General features: G+C 48.1%; 3 protein-coding genes across 4 annotated transcripts in view; all 3 read left to right on the top strand.

Moving 5' to 3' along the window:
• The window catches only part of ttyh2 (tweety family member 2), a 37,295-nt gene extending 34,029 nt beyond the window's left edge, over window positions 1-3,266 (top strand). The window contains exon 13 of one of the 2 annotated variants that reach the window (XM_047032356.1): window positions 1,362-3,266. In XM_047032356.1, coding sequence (XP_046888312.1) covers window positions 1,362-1,377 — 16 coding nt within the window. In that variant the 3' untranslated portion in view covers window positions 1,378-3,266. The remainder of the gene's footprint in view (window positions 1-1,361) is intronic. The other variant, XM_047032355.1, reaches the window with a different exon arrangement.
• Window positions 3,267-3,460: 194 nt separating this feature from the next.
• dnai2b (dynein, axonemal, intermediate chain 2b) lies at window positions 3,461-9,246 on the top strand. Its single transcript, XM_047032528.1, has 13 exons — window positions 3,461-3,527; window positions 4,028-4,218; window positions 4,526-4,687; window positions 5,015-5,136; window positions 5,290-5,429; window positions 5,591-5,704; window positions 6,261-6,400; window positions 6,881-7,003; window positions 7,235-7,458; window positions 7,612-7,747; window positions 8,162-8,308; window positions 8,429-8,653; window positions 9,124-9,246. The coding sequence occupies exons 2-13, from the start codon at window positions 4,036-4,038 to the stop codon at window positions 9,169-9,171; spliced, it is 1,764 nt and encodes a 587-aa protein (XP_046888484.1). The 5' UTR covers window positions 3,461-3,527; window positions 4,028-4,035; the 3' UTR covers window positions 9,172-9,246.
• A 430-nt stretch (window positions 9,247-9,676) lies between these two features.
• kif19 (kinesin family member 19) overlaps window positions 9,677-19,610 on the top strand; it is a 29,153-nt gene continuing 19,219 nt past the window's right edge. Inside the window, exons 1-2 of the mRNA XM_047032442.1 lie at window positions 9,677-10,164; window positions 11,073-11,153. Coding sequence (XP_046888398.1) covers window positions 10,126-10,164; window positions 11,073-11,153 — 120 coding nt within the window. The 5' untranslated portion in view covers window positions 9,677-10,125. The remainder of the gene's footprint in view (window positions 10,165-11,072; window positions 11,154-19,610) is intronic.

Below are 19,610 nucleotides of genomic sequence, written 5' to 3'. Positions count from 1 at the left end.
CTGTTGTGTGCTGACAGTCTGGAGCTGCCGCTGAAACCCCAGCCGGAGCCGCTGCTCAACAGCCTCTCCGTTTGAGACAGGAGAAGCTCTCGCAGACTTCACGACGGCGCCTGTCTGACCCTTTAACCTTGGGGACGTGGTCTAGTTTGCGCGAGCACAGCACCACGGTTACACCGTAATATTAGAGTGAGGCCCCGGGGGCGGGGCAGGGGGGGGGGGGGGGCGATGACACAGGTGTTTTTAAAAGAGTGACTTCTAGGCTGAATGTGCCTCCACCTTGGGACGCCATCGGTGAATGACGGCAGAGTGTTTTGGGACTGGTTGATCTTTCATCGAGCTTAACCTCTCAGGCGTAGACTGCCTGATGGATTTTGAAGAGACGAAGATACCGGTCGTGCATTTTTACTTGCTTTAATATTTTTAACATCCTCTCTGGGATCTCTTACTTTCTCGCATATATTTTGAAATGACAGCTTGAATTTGTGTTGTCAGCGACAAATCAGTCATTAAACCTCCCCCCCTCCCCCCAACTGCAACTCTACAACTCTTTGCTTTTTCAGCTAACAGCTTCTTTTTATATTTTTTGTTTGTTTGTTTGTTTGTTGTTTCAATGTTTGTTTGTACCTTTCATTTTCCTCCTTCCTTCTTTTCGTTAATCAACTTATGGAGGTATACTCTCAGCAATATAGAAACAGAGTAAGTCGTTTTCTCCTCCTCCTCCTCCCCTTCTCCTCCGTTCTTCTGGGTCTGCTCCCGAATCACCTTCCCTCCCTCCCTCCTCTTCTCCCCCCCCCCCCCCCCCCCCCCCCCCCCCCCCCCCCCCCCCCATTTCCTTCATTTCCATTCTACTGACCTCCACGTTCATTTGGTTCCACTGTTTTCCTATCCCTCTGGCATGGCTTTGAACCGCTAAACCCCCCCATGTCCTGCTCTCCTCCTCATCTCCTGTCTCTCCCCCAGCCAGGTCTGTCTCCCCTAGTGTTAGCAGGGCTGTACTGACGTCGCCACACCGATGCCCCCCTACTGTATTTCACCCCCTAAACTCGTTTGGAGGGACAGTGGCAGGCCTACGTGTGCATGGCATAAACCTCCCGTGTCTCCGATTCTATAGCGGGCATCCCCATGAGCTGCTATAGAATGACAGTGTCCTATCCCTTCACCTGTGTCTGAGACCAACGGGGTGGTCCGCTAGGAGAGGACTGGCGGCAGTCTCTCAGATCCCTTCACTCTCAGTGGCCCTGTCAGAGTGTGAAGCCCCCACTGTCTGGCAGACTAGGGACTGGTGTGACACTGTGTGTGGTGCCAGTGAGGTGATGCTGTGTGTAATTCTGTACCCTTGCTGGTGTCCTGTCTCCCTGCAGTACTCTCCCAGCATGAGAGCCACCTACCTGTCCATGACGGAGGACCAGATAAGACACTTTGGGAACGACTTCCAGGCGTAGGACCTGCTTCTTCTTCTTGTTTTTTTGTGTTTTTTTCTCGGAAAGGGACTCTGGAACCAGGTGTGACACACACACACACACAACTTTGATGCATATGTGTGACTGTGGTTGTAGCACACACACACACAGCCTCTTGTCCATTCTGCGAGACTGTGGGATGAGGGCTGGGGCAGACTCCATATTTTCATTCCAAACTGTCAGAGCGGCTTTTGTCTGTGACCATGACAACAGACCCACAGCAACGCAACCATCAGTGCAACTATTTGTTGTGTTCGAACAGGTACTCTCTCCTCTTTTCTCCCAAGCTACAGCAGAGGTATCGTTAAATCGTTGTACTACTACTACCGGGATAGTTATAGCTTCAGATTCAATCACTGTTTAGTCTTCCTCCCTGCTTATAAACTGATACCATAGATAGCATATTCAATTACAATTGACCTTATACTTAATGACTTTATTTAAGTAATGTCATTCAAAATGTATAATTTTCACATGAATTGGGTCTTACTTTTCAATGTCTGAAGTTGCACTGGAAATTTGTGTTTATGCGAGAAGATGGGATTCAGTGGGTCAGTATTCAACTAGGTGAGACGACTACTTAAACGAAACAAACAAAAATGCTTTATTGTGACAAATGGTTCTGATACTACTGATACCCATCATTCGTGTCTGTCTATATTGAGGTGAAACGTGTAAAACATGGACGCATGTTGCCGTGCCTATAACAACCCCTAATTCTCTAAACCAGATTGTTTCTACTCGATTCTCTTAGTTAGTCTTCCTATTAGAAATGTCTATTATCGTTTTCTTGCTGAAAGAGATTCTCTTCCGACGCTTGTTCACAACCTTGGTAAAGAACACTTGGACACTGGACTGGGCTTGTTAAGTCTTTGGAACGGTTTGTGCGTACGATGATACTCCGATCTTGGTAACAGACGGGACTGAAGAGGAAAAGGAAAATATGTATTTGATGATCCCCAGAATGCAGTACAGGTTCATATCTTCCCTTCATGCTTGGAGCTTTCTGCATGATAATCCCTTGGACCTCTTTTCCAAGGATTTGTCAGAGCACCATTCCATGTTAAGACCCCCATATGTTCTCAGAATTCACACTTGCGTCCACACACACACACACACACACTCACACACACACACACACGTGCTTATCATATCTCTGATATCCATCAGTCTCTGTTTCTTTCCCATGATAAACGTTCTACACCGTTGGCAGCATGGACAAGGTTAGCGTCACCGCATCAGTTAGAGTGCTTAGGAATGGTTTTACAAGGGTAAAAACGATATATGCTAAATATTTCAAAACAACATGACTTCTGTAAATATCTTGTACTATAACAGATGGTGGTCTTTTTTTTGTAGCATTTTATTTCTCTTATACATTTTAGAGTTGTCTGAATGTGCCACAGGTTGTTTGATCTCAATAGCTTGTTTTATACCAATAAAGCCCTTACGGAGTCTTGCTCTGTTTCAAGAGATCCTTTTCATTTTCAGAGGTCATTGTTCAAAGATGGCATTCCGTTGTATGCATATTTAAATATCATATCGTCATCATTTTTGGTCGTCACTTGTGCTGCTGAAAGCGTTCACAGTGAAATCAATTGGTTCACAAATCAATCCATTGTAACTTACTAATGATAATTGACTTCCGTTTTGAACAGACTGTTTTCTTATATTGTCAAATAATCTTTTAATTATGTAGGTTTCTTGTAATATGTTGTGTTTTCTCCAGATTGGGTGCATGTGAAGCACCGTCAATCTTTGAGAGAGGTGCTTTATTTGTACGTAACTGTGAGTTGATAATAAAATGCTTTTGAGTATGTATTGATGCTGGTTTTGTTCACTGTCGAATCCGAATTGGAACGAGTGATTGAGTTTCACGCAGTTTGATTGGAACTTCTGTCAAAGTGGGCGGGCTGAAGTTTCGATGAGGGCGGGGAATGTTGCTAGGATACGATAAACCTCCATGGGTGTTTGGTGTTTGCTTCATCAGTAGGGAGAAACTTAATGTAGCAGGAATACCAACATTACAACGCTACATTTGGTTGCAATTTATCTCTAAGGGGACAGGTAGGAATACAACAGTGTTCTCATTTAAACTTTAAAAGCAACATTAATGCCATTTTAAAAGCGCCGGGGTTAATAGGGTATACAGCCTAGATAGCTAGCGTACCAGTAAGGGGCCCATTATCGTCCACCTATTGCAACTAGCCGATATACACCTTACTGCTGCATACCAAATTAGAGCCTATTGCTTTGATGTTTAATACATTTAATACAGTAATGGCAAACGTAAAGGCAAAAATGAGGAAAATCATATTCCAAGGCATATCCGTATTGGATTTTTAAATGATGAGATGCCGCTGTTAATGATCTCTATTAAGGCATCAACATGTTAAAAGCAAACCAGTCTGTCTAGCTACAAACTAGATTACTAAAATAATACTATTTTGGGAAGGCACCCTTTGAAATGCACCCTACCCTTTGTTTAAGGGCCTTCCACTCTACCTGAACGTCTGATGTTTATTGGTGTGATTAGTCCTTAGAGTCTTTCTCTATTGTCTCAACAGGATACATCATGGAGATAGTTTATGTCTACACAAAGAAGCGCAATGAGTTTGGCCGGCAGTGTAATTTCTCCGACCGGCCAGCTGAGCTGCACGTGGACATCCTCCCAGATCCTTCACTGGCTGCCAGCTTCATAGAGAGAGACCCCTGTGATGTTCCAATACAGTGCACCCAAGAGATGTCTGAGCATGAGGTGCTGTTTTTATGAGTTCCACAAGGTCTTATCTCACATCTTGTTTCCGACACAAATTTACAGCACACTGCAGGGTTACATTTGGGACGTGAGCCAGGGGCCTTAACCTGGTGAAAGTAGTCTTTTCCCCCAGATCCAAGGTGCCTCATGAAGACCTCACATTCAGCATCTGGCAAGCCTTCTTTGCCTACATTTTGTTCCACATCTGTTGATCACGAAATATGACCCCTACTGTAAACAGCCCCGTAATCTAAAGCCACGGGCTCTTTGTGCCCCAAAAACATGTCGACCGTCTTCTCCTCTGTAGGTGAACACGGAGCGCTTTGAGTCTGTGAGCCGGGGAATCAACCATGTGGAGGGGGGCTGGCCCAAGGATGTCAACCCCCAAGAGATGGAACAGACCATCCGCTTCAGGAAGAAAGTGGAGAAAGACGAGTTTTATGTCAACACCATCATGCAGCTGGGCAGTGTGAGTGTCGGCGGTCACGAGTCGTCAGCGCAGCACATGTGCCAAGTGTCACGAGTTCAGCTTCCTGTTTAGTTAGGAATTCCAGCTCACAGCTCACTGCCCATATCTCAAAGGCTGGTTCTGCAGGGCTAAGAAAGGAAAAAATATATATATATTATATAATATAGTATAAATACAAGTAAGAGCAAGTTTAAACCCGCTTTTCTCAAGGACGTTTTACGAGCTTGAGGTGTGATGAGACGAATAACACGGTGCAAAGTCATCCCCCCAAAAAGAAGTCATTACAGCTCCCGTTCCATCTCAAAGCCCTGTCTTCCTCCCCCGCAGCAAATGGAGCACTGCATCAAGCAGAACAACGCCATTGACATTTATCAAGAGTACTTTGAGGACGAGGAGGTGGTGGAGGATTCTGAAGAGCAACCATCCGCCAAAACCATCAATGTTTTCAGGTTCCGTCCTGCCTCCCCCTCAGCATTTACATAACCATGGCTCACAGTGAACCCTCAGGTCTTCTTCTGCAGAAGAAGAAATGCCAGGGCAGCTATTGAGACTCATGTCTATTAAAGGTAACAGGTTTTCTTTTTTCTTGACCTTTTCCCCAGAGACCCCAATGAAGTGAAGCGCACGGCCACCAGTGTCTCCTGGCATCCTGATGGGAGCAAGCTGGCTGTGGCCTACTCCTCACTCGAGTTCCAGAAAGCCACCAAAGACATGAGCCTCGACTCCTACTTATGGAACATCGGTAGTCTGGATGTCGTTTATTTGAAACACGGTCACGTGTTTGCAGCGCTGTTGTATCTGCGCAAAGAAATATATCTATCTACTCATTCATATATCTTCTTTTTGGGTTCCGGGTCCACTGTTGATGTTCTTCCTGCGCTGTGTTGCCCCTGACTCTCTCAGATAACCCCAACAAACCGGACATGGCCCTGAAGCCGGTGTCTCCTCTAGTCTGTCTGGAGTACAACCCCAAAGACTCCCACATCCTGGTTGGAGGCTGCTACAATGGCCAGATTGGTGGGTTTACTCTCTAGAATTCTCTCTCATTCGTCGGCGCCTCCTTTAGGCTGTGTTATCTTTTGCGTCAGTTGAATTCCATGTCTCTGTGAAAATGCAGTGCATAATGTATATATATATATATATATAAAGCTTGGCTCGGAGCTGTGCGTTAAAACACCATTTGTCTTTCCTGTCTTTGCACTGTGTCACCCTATGACCCCCCCCCACACACTATCTCCCGTGCATCGTTTGGCAGATGCCTTCGGGGCACTGACGTGCTCTTGAAAACCAACAGAATGAGTCTAGTAATAGAATAATTGCATGATCCCTCGTTATCCCGAGGTTCCTCGCGGTTCTTTTTCTGAGGGACGAGAGAGACTGTTAACGAGAGCTTTTCCCTAACGAGTGCCATATGGCTGAAGTTATGCAAGATCCGTGTCTATATCGGTCCAGCCTTTGTCTTGCCGATTAAATCATGCATGTTTGACCTTGGGGCACAAGGCGGTGTGTGTGTGTGTGTGTGTGTGTGTGTGCGCGCGCGCGCACGTACACTAAGGATGACATCTATCCGCAGCCTATTGGGACTCTCGCAAAGGGAGCCAGCCTCTGGAAATGTCCACAATAGAGCACAGCCACAGAGACCCAGTCTACAAAGTCATCTGGTTGCAGTCCAAGACTGGAACAGACTGCTTCTCCGCCTCCACCGACGGCCAGGTGAGTCAAGTCTCCGTGGCCCTGAAAGGACCTGTCACCCAATGCCTTTCCTCAGAATCCTGCAGACACAATGGGACACAATAGGCGGGTGACCCCCCTCTGGGTTCACCTGCAGCCAGCTCTGATACCCTGCGTCCCCAGGGTGTACTTTCTCTGACCTCTCCCTGGCCATTCACAGCCGGCGGTTATGCAATGGGTCTGTTGAGAGAGGTGGCCCGACCTCTAGTGGGTCGACCCCGGGCCTCTGTCTACGTTCACAGCGGTTCATGTAGCAGATGTTTCGGCCCAAAGCGACGTACGGCAACGCGCGTTCTCAATGTCAGCAGGTTTGAAACGCCCAGTTCTAAACTGGACCACAGTGGGTTGATGCCAAAGGAACGGTGTGCGTTACCAAAACCACAGTGCAATAGCGACATCACACCGTATCTCAGACGCGACCTCACAGCAAGGGTCAATTCTGTGGTGGCGTCTCTCTCCCAGGTGCTGTGGTGGGACATCCGGAAGATGAGTGAGCCCACTGAGAAGCTGGTACTGGACCCCAGCAAGAAGGGCAACCTGGACAACTCTCTGGGCGCCATCTCCCTGGAGTTTGAGACCACCATGGTGAGGCCTTCCAGAACAGTCTCTTGTTGTTTTGAATGCTTGGTACGAAGAAGAAAAAAAAACCCTAACCTCACCCGGCTTTAGATACAATTTGATCTGTAGGCACTGACCTGGATTCTAGAATGATTCGCTATGCTTTGTTACGGTACAATGATTCGCTATGCTTTGTTACGGTACAGCATATAACCCATGTAACGACACGGACCTGTTCTTTTGATCCTGCCCGTTCAGCCCACCAAGTTCATGGTGGGGACCGAGCAGGGCCTAGTGGTCTCCTGCAACCGCAAGGCCAAGACGCCAGCGGAGAAGATCGTGTGCACCTACAGCGGCCACCACGGCCCCATCTACGCCCTGCAGAGAAACCCCTTCTTCCCCAAGAACTTCCTGACCGTAGCCGATTGGACGGCTCGCATCTGGTCCGAGGACATCAAAGACTCTTCCATCATGTGGACAAAGTAATGGCCGCCCCCTCCTCCCGCTATCCCAGTCCACTCATACGGTTTGATCAAGGACAAGAGGATACTTTGAATACTTTAGCATGCCTTGCCTGGAGTCCGTCAGTGCGTTGGCCCGTGCCTAGCGTGTGACCGAGCACACGTCTGTTGTAGGTACCACATGGCCTACCTGACCGACGGCTGCTGGAGTCCGGTGCGACCGTCCGTCTTCTACACCATCAAGATGGACGGCACCCTGGACGTGTGGGACATCCTGTTCAAACAGAACGACCCCACCCTCAGTCTGAAGGTAGGTCCGCGCACCGCGTCCGAGATACACATTCAATTCCCTCTCGGCAATCCCGGAAGGGGAAGTTCAAGCCTCTCAGGTCACCTAGCTGACAGTTCCAGAATAAGTAACAGCCGAGGTAGCACGAGTAGTAGAAGATCAGCGTTTACATTACATTTACATTTAGTCATTTAGCAGATGCTCTTATCCAGAGCGACTTACAGTAAGTACAGGGACATTTTCCCTGAGGCAAGTAGGGTGAAGTGCCTTGCCCAAGGACACAACATCATGTGCCCCAGCCGGGAATCAAACTGGCAACCTTCAGATTAGTAGCCCGATGCCCTAACCGCTCAGCTACCTGACTCGTTAAAAATGTCAATGGTCAACATGACAATGTGGGGCTTTTGGCCGCCGTTTTTGTGGTTGCCGTTGTAGGTGTGTGACGAGGCTCTCCAGAGCCTGCGGGTGCAGGACCAGGGTCACCTCCTGGCCTGTGGCTCTCAGCTGGGCACCACCACCCTGCTGGAGATCTCCCCCGGCCTGTGTACCCTGCAGAGGAACGAGAAGGCCCTGGTCACCGCCGTAAGAGACCCAAAACAAATCCACCCAAACCCTTGACTTTGTGTGCGTGCGTTCGTTTCGAGTCCCGCAACCGCCCCGCTTCCCCCCCCCCCCCCTGTCTGCTCTCTGCTCTCCCGTCAGATGTTCGAGCGAGAGGCCAAGCGCGAGAAGATCCTGGAGGCGCGGCAGCGCGAGATGCGCCTGAAAGAGCGCAGCCGCTCGGAGCAGAGCAAGGAGGACGACGGCGCCAAGGACCCGGACGGCGAGGAGAGCGTGGAGGAGCTGATCGCGCGCGCCGAGGCCGAGTTCTACGAGATGGTCGACGCCGAGCTGAAGAAGAGAGAGAAGGGAGACAGGCAAAACAGGGTCAGCACCCATGTATCAATACAGATCATTGTGACCGCCAATAAAGACACGCCCACATGCAATATAACAGGTCTGTTTACTGATATAGACGGATCACTAAGACTGAATAGGATAAAGTGGAGTGTTTTTTCTCGAGATGAGAGGTCATTGACATGATCTCTGCTGACATGACATGACCACTAATAACAGGCTGTCAAAGGTAGGATAAGGGCTTGAAATGTATATAACCCTGAGCCTGACAAGAGTGGAATGAATAAGGACAGCAATATTAAAAACCAATTCATTCCAGGAGGCTTTCTGAAGGGTTTGGAGCTGTAAAGCTGCTGATGTTGTTTCCCCCGGTAATGTTTTCAAAAGGACATTTCCACTACAGAAAGACAGGGATAGTAAGACCATTTGGGCATTCTTGACCTCTTGTCTGTTACTCGCAGTGCTGGTGTGTGACTTTTTGTCCCTTCTGTTGTTTTCAGGAGAAGGATGTCTGCGAAGAAAAAGATGTCCGAACGGGAACACCTTGATGACCACATGATTACAATATACTATAATATCATCTAAAGTGATCTGAAATAAAACACTTTTATTAGCCACACAGCTATGAATGCATCACATACAAGCTCATAGATTTGAGTTATTATTCATATTGCATTTATTTCACTTGACTTTATTGATTAAAGGAAAAGTATTTTGCTATGTGTGTCTTTTGAGAAGTTTGTGGTGCAGTTACCATGAAGATATATACATTACATTATATAGATACATTTAGATACAACGATCATAATACTACACATTACTTTAGGAAACGTCAGTCCTTTGCTGTGCAAAGCATAGACATATATACATATGTAAATATGTCTGGTGTAAAGTATGAAATTGGGTGTGCAGTTTCATAAGCATTTACGCACGTAGTGTTTGTGACACCAGATGTCGCCATAGCTCTAAACAATGAACATTCGCAGTAAAACTGTATTGAAGCACCTCGGGTAATGCTCGTGTGTACGCTTCACTACTGATCTCTAAGGGGATTTAGGAACAACACCAGTCGTCAGTGACGAGGAAAGTAGAGGGAAAGGCTTGTAGCAGGTGGACTGGTGCTGAACAGCACCTGACGATCTGAGTCCTCTTCATCCTAGCTTTCTAGATTGCGATTTTAGACATAGGCCTATTGTCTAAAACAAAGACTAAACGGAATTTCGTTTGATGCGTATTTGAAGGACGCATTATTTGAAAAAAAGCGACTACATGCTTCTATTAAATAGATGAGAAAAGGAACACTTTTAACGAAAGTCCCGCTTGTAGTGATACAGTTATAATTGGTTGTTAGTTGGCGACGAAATAGCTTAAATATAAGACGAAGAGCAGGTGGTTTTGAGTAGGGGCAATGCAGGTAATGCACAGGATGTTTGATAAGTGCCCAGTCTAGTATTGACGCCAGTTTTCCACCCAAGTTGCGGGCACTCTGAACAGAAGTGACCATGAAGGACACAGGGGAATCGAAGGATCAGCAACTCACTGTAAGTAGACTCAATAACTATTTGTGTTGATTGACACTGCGCATGGAGTTTGGCATCATTCTTCAGTATTTGGTTTACTCTAATGTAATTCAATACCGTTGATAATGACGATTATAATATTATTAACCGTTATCTCTACATGCTATGGACAACATCCAGTAGAACCTGTTTACTGTATGATATGTCCTGTAACATAGATTTGAATTCTTTAGCCTTCTCATTTCAGTTTCCTGGTCTCTTGTCCACTACTGTTGTTACTACAGGCGTCTTGGAGGTTCTGACTGAATAGCACCCTATGCATCTCTGTCATTTCTTTATTACAGTGATACCTATTAGGTTTCAGCAAACATCCACAGCTGGCGGCACACGCCATTAAGGCAGTGCATTCATACAAGATGAACACTGTTCCACTGCACACATATCTTATTGGCGTTATCGATATTTTTCCTTATGACACAGCTCCCTTCTGCCACTTCAGTTTCTACTGCTATTGACAAAGGGATGCAGTGTTACTGTCAGTTCCTTTATCTGCAATATCGAATGGATTTAGCCCCATACGTTTCCCAGCAGAACACAATGAACTCCCTAAGCTTCCTATATGTTTTTCTATGGAGTGAAGGGACTGGGGACAATGCATGTAAAAAGGTACGATGTCATCGACATTACGGGCATCCATGGCGAATTCACAGTAAGTCACGACCCATGCCCCAGGGCTTCTGCTCCAAGCGGGATTTCAAGGCACCAGATGATCCATGTTTTCCTTACTACTATGACAAAACAATAGTTCATCAACACTGGGTTGGGTTTGCTGTTGTCTGTCAAATGGTGTTCAGTATATTTGATACGGTCATAGGATACAACGTCGTTCGAAGCTCTGATCTCCTCGTTGTCCTTGTCGTTGTTCCCAGGTCGCCTTGCGGATCCGGCCCCTCAGCGATGCCGAACAGGAAGAAGCAGCCACCATTGTGGCCCACAGAGTGGATGACCAGGTCAGAGGCCATCCGCATACTATTACAGTGTGTGTGGGTGCGTGTGTGCGCGTGTCTGTATCTCTGTGTGTCTGTTGGGCGTATATGTCCCGTGTGTGTGTTTGTGTGTTTGTGAGTGTTGTACTGTAGGCTACTTGTTTCAGGGGGGGGGGGGGGGGGGAGGGGGGGGGGGTCCTCATCCTCTCACCCTGTCACAAGGCCTGGCTTACCTCTATAATGGATGAGGAGGGTGCACTTCAGGGGTCAGATGGTTGAGCGGTTAGGAAGTCTTGTGTCCTTGGGCAAGGCACTTCACCCTACTTGCCTCGGGGAGAATGTCCCTGTACTTACCGGAAATCGCTCTGGATAAGAGCGTCTGCTAAAATGACTAAATGTAAATGTACTTCAGGGTGCAGCTGGATGAGAGGGTCCACTGGGGTCCGGTACCACTCACGTCTCCTCCCATATTTCTGAGAATGTCAGAGGAGATCCGCCCGGCCTCATTTCGAAGTCAGGTGTCAAATATTGGCAGCGTTGTGCGTTGATGTCCACAGGATGACTCAGAGTGTGCTGTAGCTGAGCTGAACAGAAGAGTCAGTCAGGAAAGTGCACCTTCTGATTTCAGGAGGAAAACACGGTGGATATATGGAAGGTACTAGAAAGAGACCATCAAAAAAGGACGGCGTGTGATAGTTAAAGAGCCTTTAACTAAGGTAATGAGGTAATATGCTATAACAGGCTCTCTAGCATAATTTAAATGCTAATTTACATTCTATATTGAGGGTGAATAGATGATTCACTTTACTTTGCCCAGGGTGGGGGCTGGGGGGGGATTCAGATCCATAGCCTAGATCTCCTAAGGGGGAGGTGCCAATACACAGCACAGGATAGAGGAGGAGAACGCATATTCCTTAGGAGGTACAATCACTCCTAAAAGCCCATTATCACCCTGTAGGTGTTTCACTGATGAGGCCCACTTAGCCTCAAACAATGATTGTGACGATAACGAGTCAGGTGACCCTGAAGATGATCATAGCCACGGGGGGGGGGGACGGGGACGGGACGGCTGATGAGATGTTTGCGATGGCTCCGTCCCCGAAGACGGGAGATTTTCGGGGAATTGGAGATGATAATCCCTCTGTGTTGCGTGGGAGGAACAGGCCCTGGAGGAGCTAAATGATTCTTGGATGACTTAGTCGGCAGGTCCCTGTCACACACACACGGAGTGACATCAGCAGCAGGACAATGAGCCCTCGGGGACAAGGAGTTTTTCATGCTGACTCAAAGAAACCAACACAGAGATGTTGTTGTTGTTGGTGGTGGTGGCTACGCTGACTACCAACTCTTGACTCGGTTGAAAGAGTTCACCATGTGCATCAAGCGGAATGATGAAAAGGCAGGTCCATGAAATGAAATGAGTGCACATGGTTTCATCTTGTACCGGCTATATGACAACTTCAACAGAATCCTTTTGTCAATACTGCTGCAGTAAATGCTTAGAATTGGAGGTACTGGGAAGTACTGAGATTACCTGAAGTTGTCTTCTAGTGAGCAGCAATAACCTTATTGAAAGGTCTTTGAAGGGCTTATGGAAGTCTAGTCGGTCATGAAGGAGTGACACATAGACACACATTATAATCACACTCTGCCCTCTGGCCTCCTGCACAAATCCACGCCGGTTACACCGAGCTGACAGGAGCTAAAAAGGACCCCTCCAGACGTGTTTGTGCAACAGGCCCCATATGGTGCCCCATGCTCCCAGGTAAAGACAGGCTGAGACAGATTAGCATGACGCTGCCCGCTAGCCCTGGTAGCAGACAACTCAGTGCTGGGTAATCTAGGACTGAGGAGGATGAGCTCACTGGAAGGGCTTTAGCACAGAGTAAGCCTGCTGCCACCTGCTCCCTGGGGCTTCTGAGCCCAGAGTCCTGTCACAGGGCCCAAGAACGCTCCTCATCTCCAGCCTTAGTCCTAGAACCAGGCCCATGCCCTGGCCTCAGCCTCAAAATATCATTTTTATGATTTTTATGTAGTATATACCGTGTTTTTATATCGTATTTTGATACAGTATGAATAGTATACAATACGATATAATAGACTAGCTGTGGACATGAATGGCTTGTTAAAAGACCAGACCAGCTAGTGTGGGACCTTCAAGCCACATCACACCAGACTTGCATAACCATTCTATTGTTCAATGCACAATAACAGGCTAGTAGACTCACGGAAGGCACCGGTAAGGTACAGTACGCTTGGTGCTGTAACTTTGGTGTCAGTCGTTTGAATGATTTGGCTGATGAAGAACATGAACCGGAAACTTGCAAGAAGTTCTTCCCCTTCAAATTGGCCTTGAGGACATAAATAAGCGCAAGATAACTCGCGCAGATACCTACAGCTCAGTTCTAGAAGACAAGGTTTCACCCAAAGCCCTCGCACACACGCAAACATCGTTCGCCGTCTCTTGGATTTAAAGGACCCCCCTCCCCGTGCGGCGTTCACGACACGTCCACACCGGGAGACGGCGTAAGTGGGGACGGGTGAGAGTGTTGACCCCTGGTTAGCGAGTCACACGTATAGAGCAGAGGATAAGGTGGAGTCACCCGGACAATCTCGGAGCCATATATAGATAAGCTCAATCTCTCTGAGTCACGGAGATAGCCCCAGGCTCCAGCCAGCAGATTAGACCATGCGGCTACAAATACAGGCGGCATGACCGTCCTCGGGCTAGTTTTCCTGTGCTCTACTTAGCGTTTACCGGTACAAGGAACGGCGTTAAGGACGACGGAAATAGGATGACATCACCCTTCTTGTTGTGCCCCGTTTGCATAACTAACACCGTCTGCAACATGCATTCCATGTCGAACTGTCCTTTAGTCAAGTAGACCCATGGACTGTATTGTTGACAGTGTTACCTTGTGTCGAATGTTGGGCTAGCTCGTAGCTAGTAAAACAAGGGGCAGTGGGAGTGTCGTCCTGGCTGGCTAGCGTGGTGTCGGTCTGGGTGACAGCTTTAGTGAGTGTCACGCAGGATGTGGCTCCTGTAGCTTTAGGGCCAGTTAACAGGCCCCACTGGCAGAGAAAGACTGTCACATACACACACACACACACACACACACACACACACACACACACACACACTGAGGAATGCTTTATGGGGAGGCCCTGCATCCATGGATACAGCCAGACAAGGTTAGGGCCATTGTTTGTGTTGTGGTAGAGTCCTGAGAAGGGGAGGATCAGCTGGACTAGAGGAGAGAGCAAGCAGCGGACAGCTCGGCCGCCCTTCACCCCCCACGGTGGAGGGTTGGCCGGGCCGAGAATCCAGTCAACATGTTCCCACGTGTCCCACGTTGGGGCACAAGGGACATTTTGTCTGTGTAGGGATTAGAGTCTTTGTTTGTGTGGACTGTACATGTCAAAGGCGTACGTCGCAAAGTCATTAACGCCGGCTTTACACTGTGAACTTTCCCCCCCTCGATCTGTTTGTTTGTCTGAAAGCTGTTCATGTTGCCCTGTAGAAGACACCAGATACAGACACAACAAAGAGACTTTCAAACACTGTCTCTCAGAAACACATCCCATGGATGCCACACGGGGCACAGTCAGAAAGGAAGAAGAAGAAAAACAATTTGCTCGGCTGTGTGAGAGTTTCTGGAGGTGCGCTGAAGCCAGGCGAACAAAGGGATGCATTCAGCTCCGCGTCAGCAGAATGCTCACCTGAGAACGAGGTGCCGTGAATCGTCAAATTCCTCCTTAGAGGAGAACAGAGCTTGAACGTTTGTCTCAATGTAAGGAGATGGCTTCACCATGAATGTGCACAATGTAGACTGATTCAGAAAAAAAGGGTAATCTCCTTGCTAAGGACCACGAGACTCTTAAACCATGAATCAAATATTGAGAAAGAGAAGGAGCGGGGGACCGTGACGGATGAAAGAAATAACTGATAGGCTGATTAGCATCGACGTTGTTAAAGTCTCCCGTTTCACTTCGTCTCGTTTCTCCTCAGTAGCTGAACGGACACACAGGGGCGAAATTCTAAAATTGAACAGCGACACAAAGAGCTGGTTAGAGGGCCGAGAGAAGACTGTCCAAACACAGAGAGAAGTCTTTTTACGAGGCTGTGTGTTTGAATAGGTTCCGGGCAGGAGAACAAGAGAGGGGAGGGGGGTGGGGGACTGCAAATAAAACGGTTTTAATTTGATTTAATAGCGAGGCACGAGATTTATCCTCCTGTCCAACACACACGGAGGGTGAAGCCGGCCATGAGACGAGTCCGTTGGCAAAGTGAGACTGAGGTAAACAACAGGGATGAGGGGCTGCGTCGTGGGAGCAGGTGTGTCTCCTGTAGCCGGGTTAATACGTGGGCACTAAAACCGTCTGACCCTCAAAGTGGCTGGTACCGCAGCCTGGTCGCCTTTAAGTGGATCGACTCTCCTCTCTGAAGCCTTTTCTGAGCTTGGGCGCGCGTGTTTGTTTGAACTGCGCCAGACCCTAGCTCGATCCCTTTCTAGCCTTGGCTGGTGTTTCACTTTTTGTAGTTCCCGGATGGACTTGCCGCGGCGGGCTCATGGAGGAGGCTAGGCGCTGAAGTGCCTAGGCTGCTAGGCATGGCAGGCTTGAAGTGGCGAGGCTTGGGGGGTTGGACGAAGGTGCAGGGCTGATCCTGGTGGACTCTCTAAGAGCTGCAGGACGTGGTGCGTGGTCTTCTGAGGTCCACATCCCACAGAGAGACCAAATCAGGTGCAACCTTATCGAACAACTGCCCTCCCCAGATTTTCAGAATGGGTCTTTGCTTGTGGGTGCACTTTTGTGCGTGTGTGTGTGTGTGTGTGACAGAGCCAGGGGTGTCTGTGTGCCCGCTGGCAGTGAGTGTGAAACAGAATCAGCAGCAGAGTGTTCCTGTGAGCTCTCTTCAGGCCACCTAATATCCCTTACACAAGCAGGAAGCAGGTCATCGCAGGGGTCAGACACGCTCTCGCCTCATTGGTCCACGTTACACGTCGCAGATCACCTACCGGGAGACAGAGAGAGACAGAGAGCGAGGGTGAAATGAAGGGAGGGAGGGAGGGAGCGTTGGAGAGATGCAAAAAAGAATGATTCTAGATTCTTTGTGTGTGGGTGTGTTTGTGTGTGTGTGTGTGGGTGTGGGTGTGTGTGGGTGTGTGGGTGTATACACAGGGGAGAGGGCCTCCCACTGCCCTTGGTTGCAGAGGGAGGCAGCTCCCACCAGGGATCAATGTATCAACAGCAATGTTTACCAGATCGCGTATGCTACAATCTCATCTCAATAATCTCAAAGTCTCCAAATGTTAACAAACGGAATTCAAGGAATTAGCAATATCGGGGGGGTAGTAAGTAAGTAAGTAAGACATTATTTATATAGCACTTTTCATACGAGAATTGCAGCTCAAAGTGCTTGGCATCAAAGCAACAAAAAGTGTTGATCCAACGAGCCACACTCTATCCGCGGTCTCTCGAATCCGTCTCCGATCCGAGCTGCCACTTGCAGTAACGTGGGATGATGCATCCGAACACATCCCACCAGGGATGGAAATGAGCCAGCCCCTATGGTGAGTGTGGGCGTTAAGAACCCAGGCCCTCTGTGTGCTCCATTAGGAGCAGCGTGGCACAGGGCGGCCCCCTTTCAGGCGAAGGGCACTCGGAACACCTCGCACTTGCTTCCTGTAAGTGCACTCCAAGGTCCCATTCGAGTGCCGCGTAGAGACCCATCCCCCTTTCATCTCTCGCTAACAACTCCATTTGGCTCGCGGCTTTCTCTTGTTCCAGACATTCGCCTGGTGTGAAACGTCTATCTTGGGTCTATTTTGTGACATTTGGGGGCATTTTACTGTATTTTTCCTCCCTTCTGCCAACCGGCTAATGGAGGCTTGTTAGGTGTGTGACTCTGAAAGGCTGTGTCTTCACATGGTATAAGCAACTTCCTCTGTGGAGTGATTATGGAGCATTTTCAAAACCACTCTACATGGCACTTGGAGGCTATTAAGAGTATATTAGAGCCCTCATCCCTGCCAGATGAGTTCTGCTTTGTAATAGTTATAATACTAACACTAATGGTGATCTTGGCTATTATCGGTGATAGCCTACCAGCTATTAGAGACAAAGTGGTCCAATTTGATTGGCTCAGAGCTGAGCATGCGAGACGCACAGTTACCGGGCAGAATGTTTTTGTACATTCTCGTCATAAATCAGCTGCTGTATCCGAACACATTGTCCTAGCCTGTACCCAAACGTTCGTTCACTGGCAGGCAGTGCCATGGAAAGATTCACGAGCAGGAGCAGCTTGCAGCCGGGATTTTGTTTAAGGTTCCTTTATTTCAAGTCACTTCCATCGGCGTGTGACGCTGTCTCTATCATTGGGGCTTGTCCTAGTTCCCTGTGCTCTGCTGACCCCGTAACGAGTGTTTTAACCCCGTGTTCCATGTGGCTCACTTGGACAGATCATCATCCACTAGCGTGTTCGTTTCAACCAATCAATTTGTCGATATGCTTTTCAAACGCAGGCCGGCCACTCAAATCTTGCTTGTACAGCAGTGTCCCCCCAACTACTTATGAGGTCTGATACCTCACTGTACCCCCCCCCCCCCCCCTGGCTAACTTCATCGCAGATGTCTTCCATGTTTGTATTGACCAAGTGACTCCCGCCGGCGCAGAATTGTGAGGAATGTTGTTCTAGAGTGAAGTCAAAGTCACATGAATGCCAATATGACTGGAACGAGATCAGATCGGATGAGGACAAATAATGACAGTGGCCCAAATCAGAATTGAAAAGATTCCATGTTATCTGTGCTGGTTATGAGTCGTTTATAGGTGTAAGGATGTATCCGTCAGCAGGCAGGGCGGCTGTACATGTACACAGAAAATCTGCCTTACAATGAGCAAAGAAAAACAGCCTACGATGTGGTCCACTATGTATTTATTTCATAAAAAAATTAAAAATAAATGAGAAAATAAATGACATACCACTCATCCAAACACGTGACTCTGCATGTCCTTGGTTCCAGAGCAATACACCTGGCACATTTCAACTTCACACAATGCCCGCATCTCGAGAGAATCGAGTCAGACGAGAGACGAAGTTTCCTTCCTTCATAGCTAGGTGGCGTTGACGGTGATGAGTTTTCCTCCCCTCAGTGTGTAGAAGGGTTCCTCAGCTGGTGGCCCAGTGTCACAGGGGAAACGGTGGACCGCACATTCGTTCTCCAGCTTTGAAGTGGATTCAGCCAATCAGACTGCTGTGCACCTTGGCTGGCTTGCCTTGCCAACATGTCGTCGCTTTGATCTTGATCAGTGCCCTGCCACGGCCCTGCTCCAGGCGTGTTGGGGCCTGTGCAGCACTGCCCTCGTCAGACAACTTACACTAAGAGACTGTTTAGCTCTTTATCATAATGAATGAGGTATGAAGGACTGGTACAGTAGAATGACTGGTATGATAGCTGGCACAGTATGATGACTGATATGATGGCTGGTACTGTATGATGACTGGTATGAATGACTGGTACTGTATAATGACTTGTATGAATTACTGGTACAATAGAATGACTGGTATGATGCCTGATGCAGTAGGATAACTGGTTTCATGACCGGTACATTGTGACCGGTATGATAGGGGTTCAGTATAATACATATAAGGCAGGATAGGCAGGATATTGGTTACACCTTAATGACTGGTACAGTATAATGAACTGGTACAGTATAATGAACTGGTACAGTATAATGACTGGTATGATGACTTAATGGCTGTTTCTCTATGATGAGAACGTACTTGTTTGCAGCTTGGAGCAAGTTCATTCACAATGGAGACGTGTCCTGACCATCTGAGACCTCTGGTTGTGGTCAGTGATCTTATTGCAGCAGTGTGTGTGTGTGTGCCTGTAGGCCTCTGTGTTCATGGGTGTGTGTGTACGTGGGTGTACGTGTGTGTACGTGTGTGTACGTGTATGATCTCTGATCCCTCTGACACAGACGGACAGTAGACTGCTTACGTAAGCGCAGGGGCAAAAGAGTGACTGAGCTGCAACTAAGCACCCTGTATCGGGTACACGGTCTGGTCCACAGCAGTGCAGCTAGAATGGAGAGCCCCTGAAACGGGATATACCATTGTTGGGGTTTGGGGGAGGATGGGGAGGAGAGGGGGATGGGGGTTTCTAGTTCTAGTTCTGATTGTGCTCTGAAAGGGTTGCCAGGTAAAGGTTGCCAGGTAAAGGTCCCGGTCTTTTTTCACTCTTGATTTCATAACGTGGTCGACAGACGACCTCGTAAACAGGCTTTGATGCCACGACTTAAGGCACCAAGGCGTGACTCATAGAGAACTGGGTAAGGGTTATGTGGCCAGATGAGCACACATGTAACAAGCTGAACTGGTTAACCTCATTCCTCAGTATAAACACCGCCCATTCATGCCCCTCCAACGGCTAGCTTTTCAGTGGCCTAGCTGAAGCCCTGTTTATGAAAGGTAGT

Source organism: Hypomesus transpacificus, chromosome 13 (assembly GCF_021917145.1).
Source record: "Hypomesus transpacificus isolate Combined female chromosome 13, fHypTra1, whole genome shotgun sequence".
Taxonomy (NCBI): domain Eukaryota; kingdom Metazoa; phylum Chordata; class Actinopteri; order Osmeriformes; family Osmeridae; genus Hypomesus; species Hypomesus transpacificus.
Note: the sequence above shows the minus strand (reverse complement) of the source record. Positions and strands in the feature narration are given on the sequence as shown.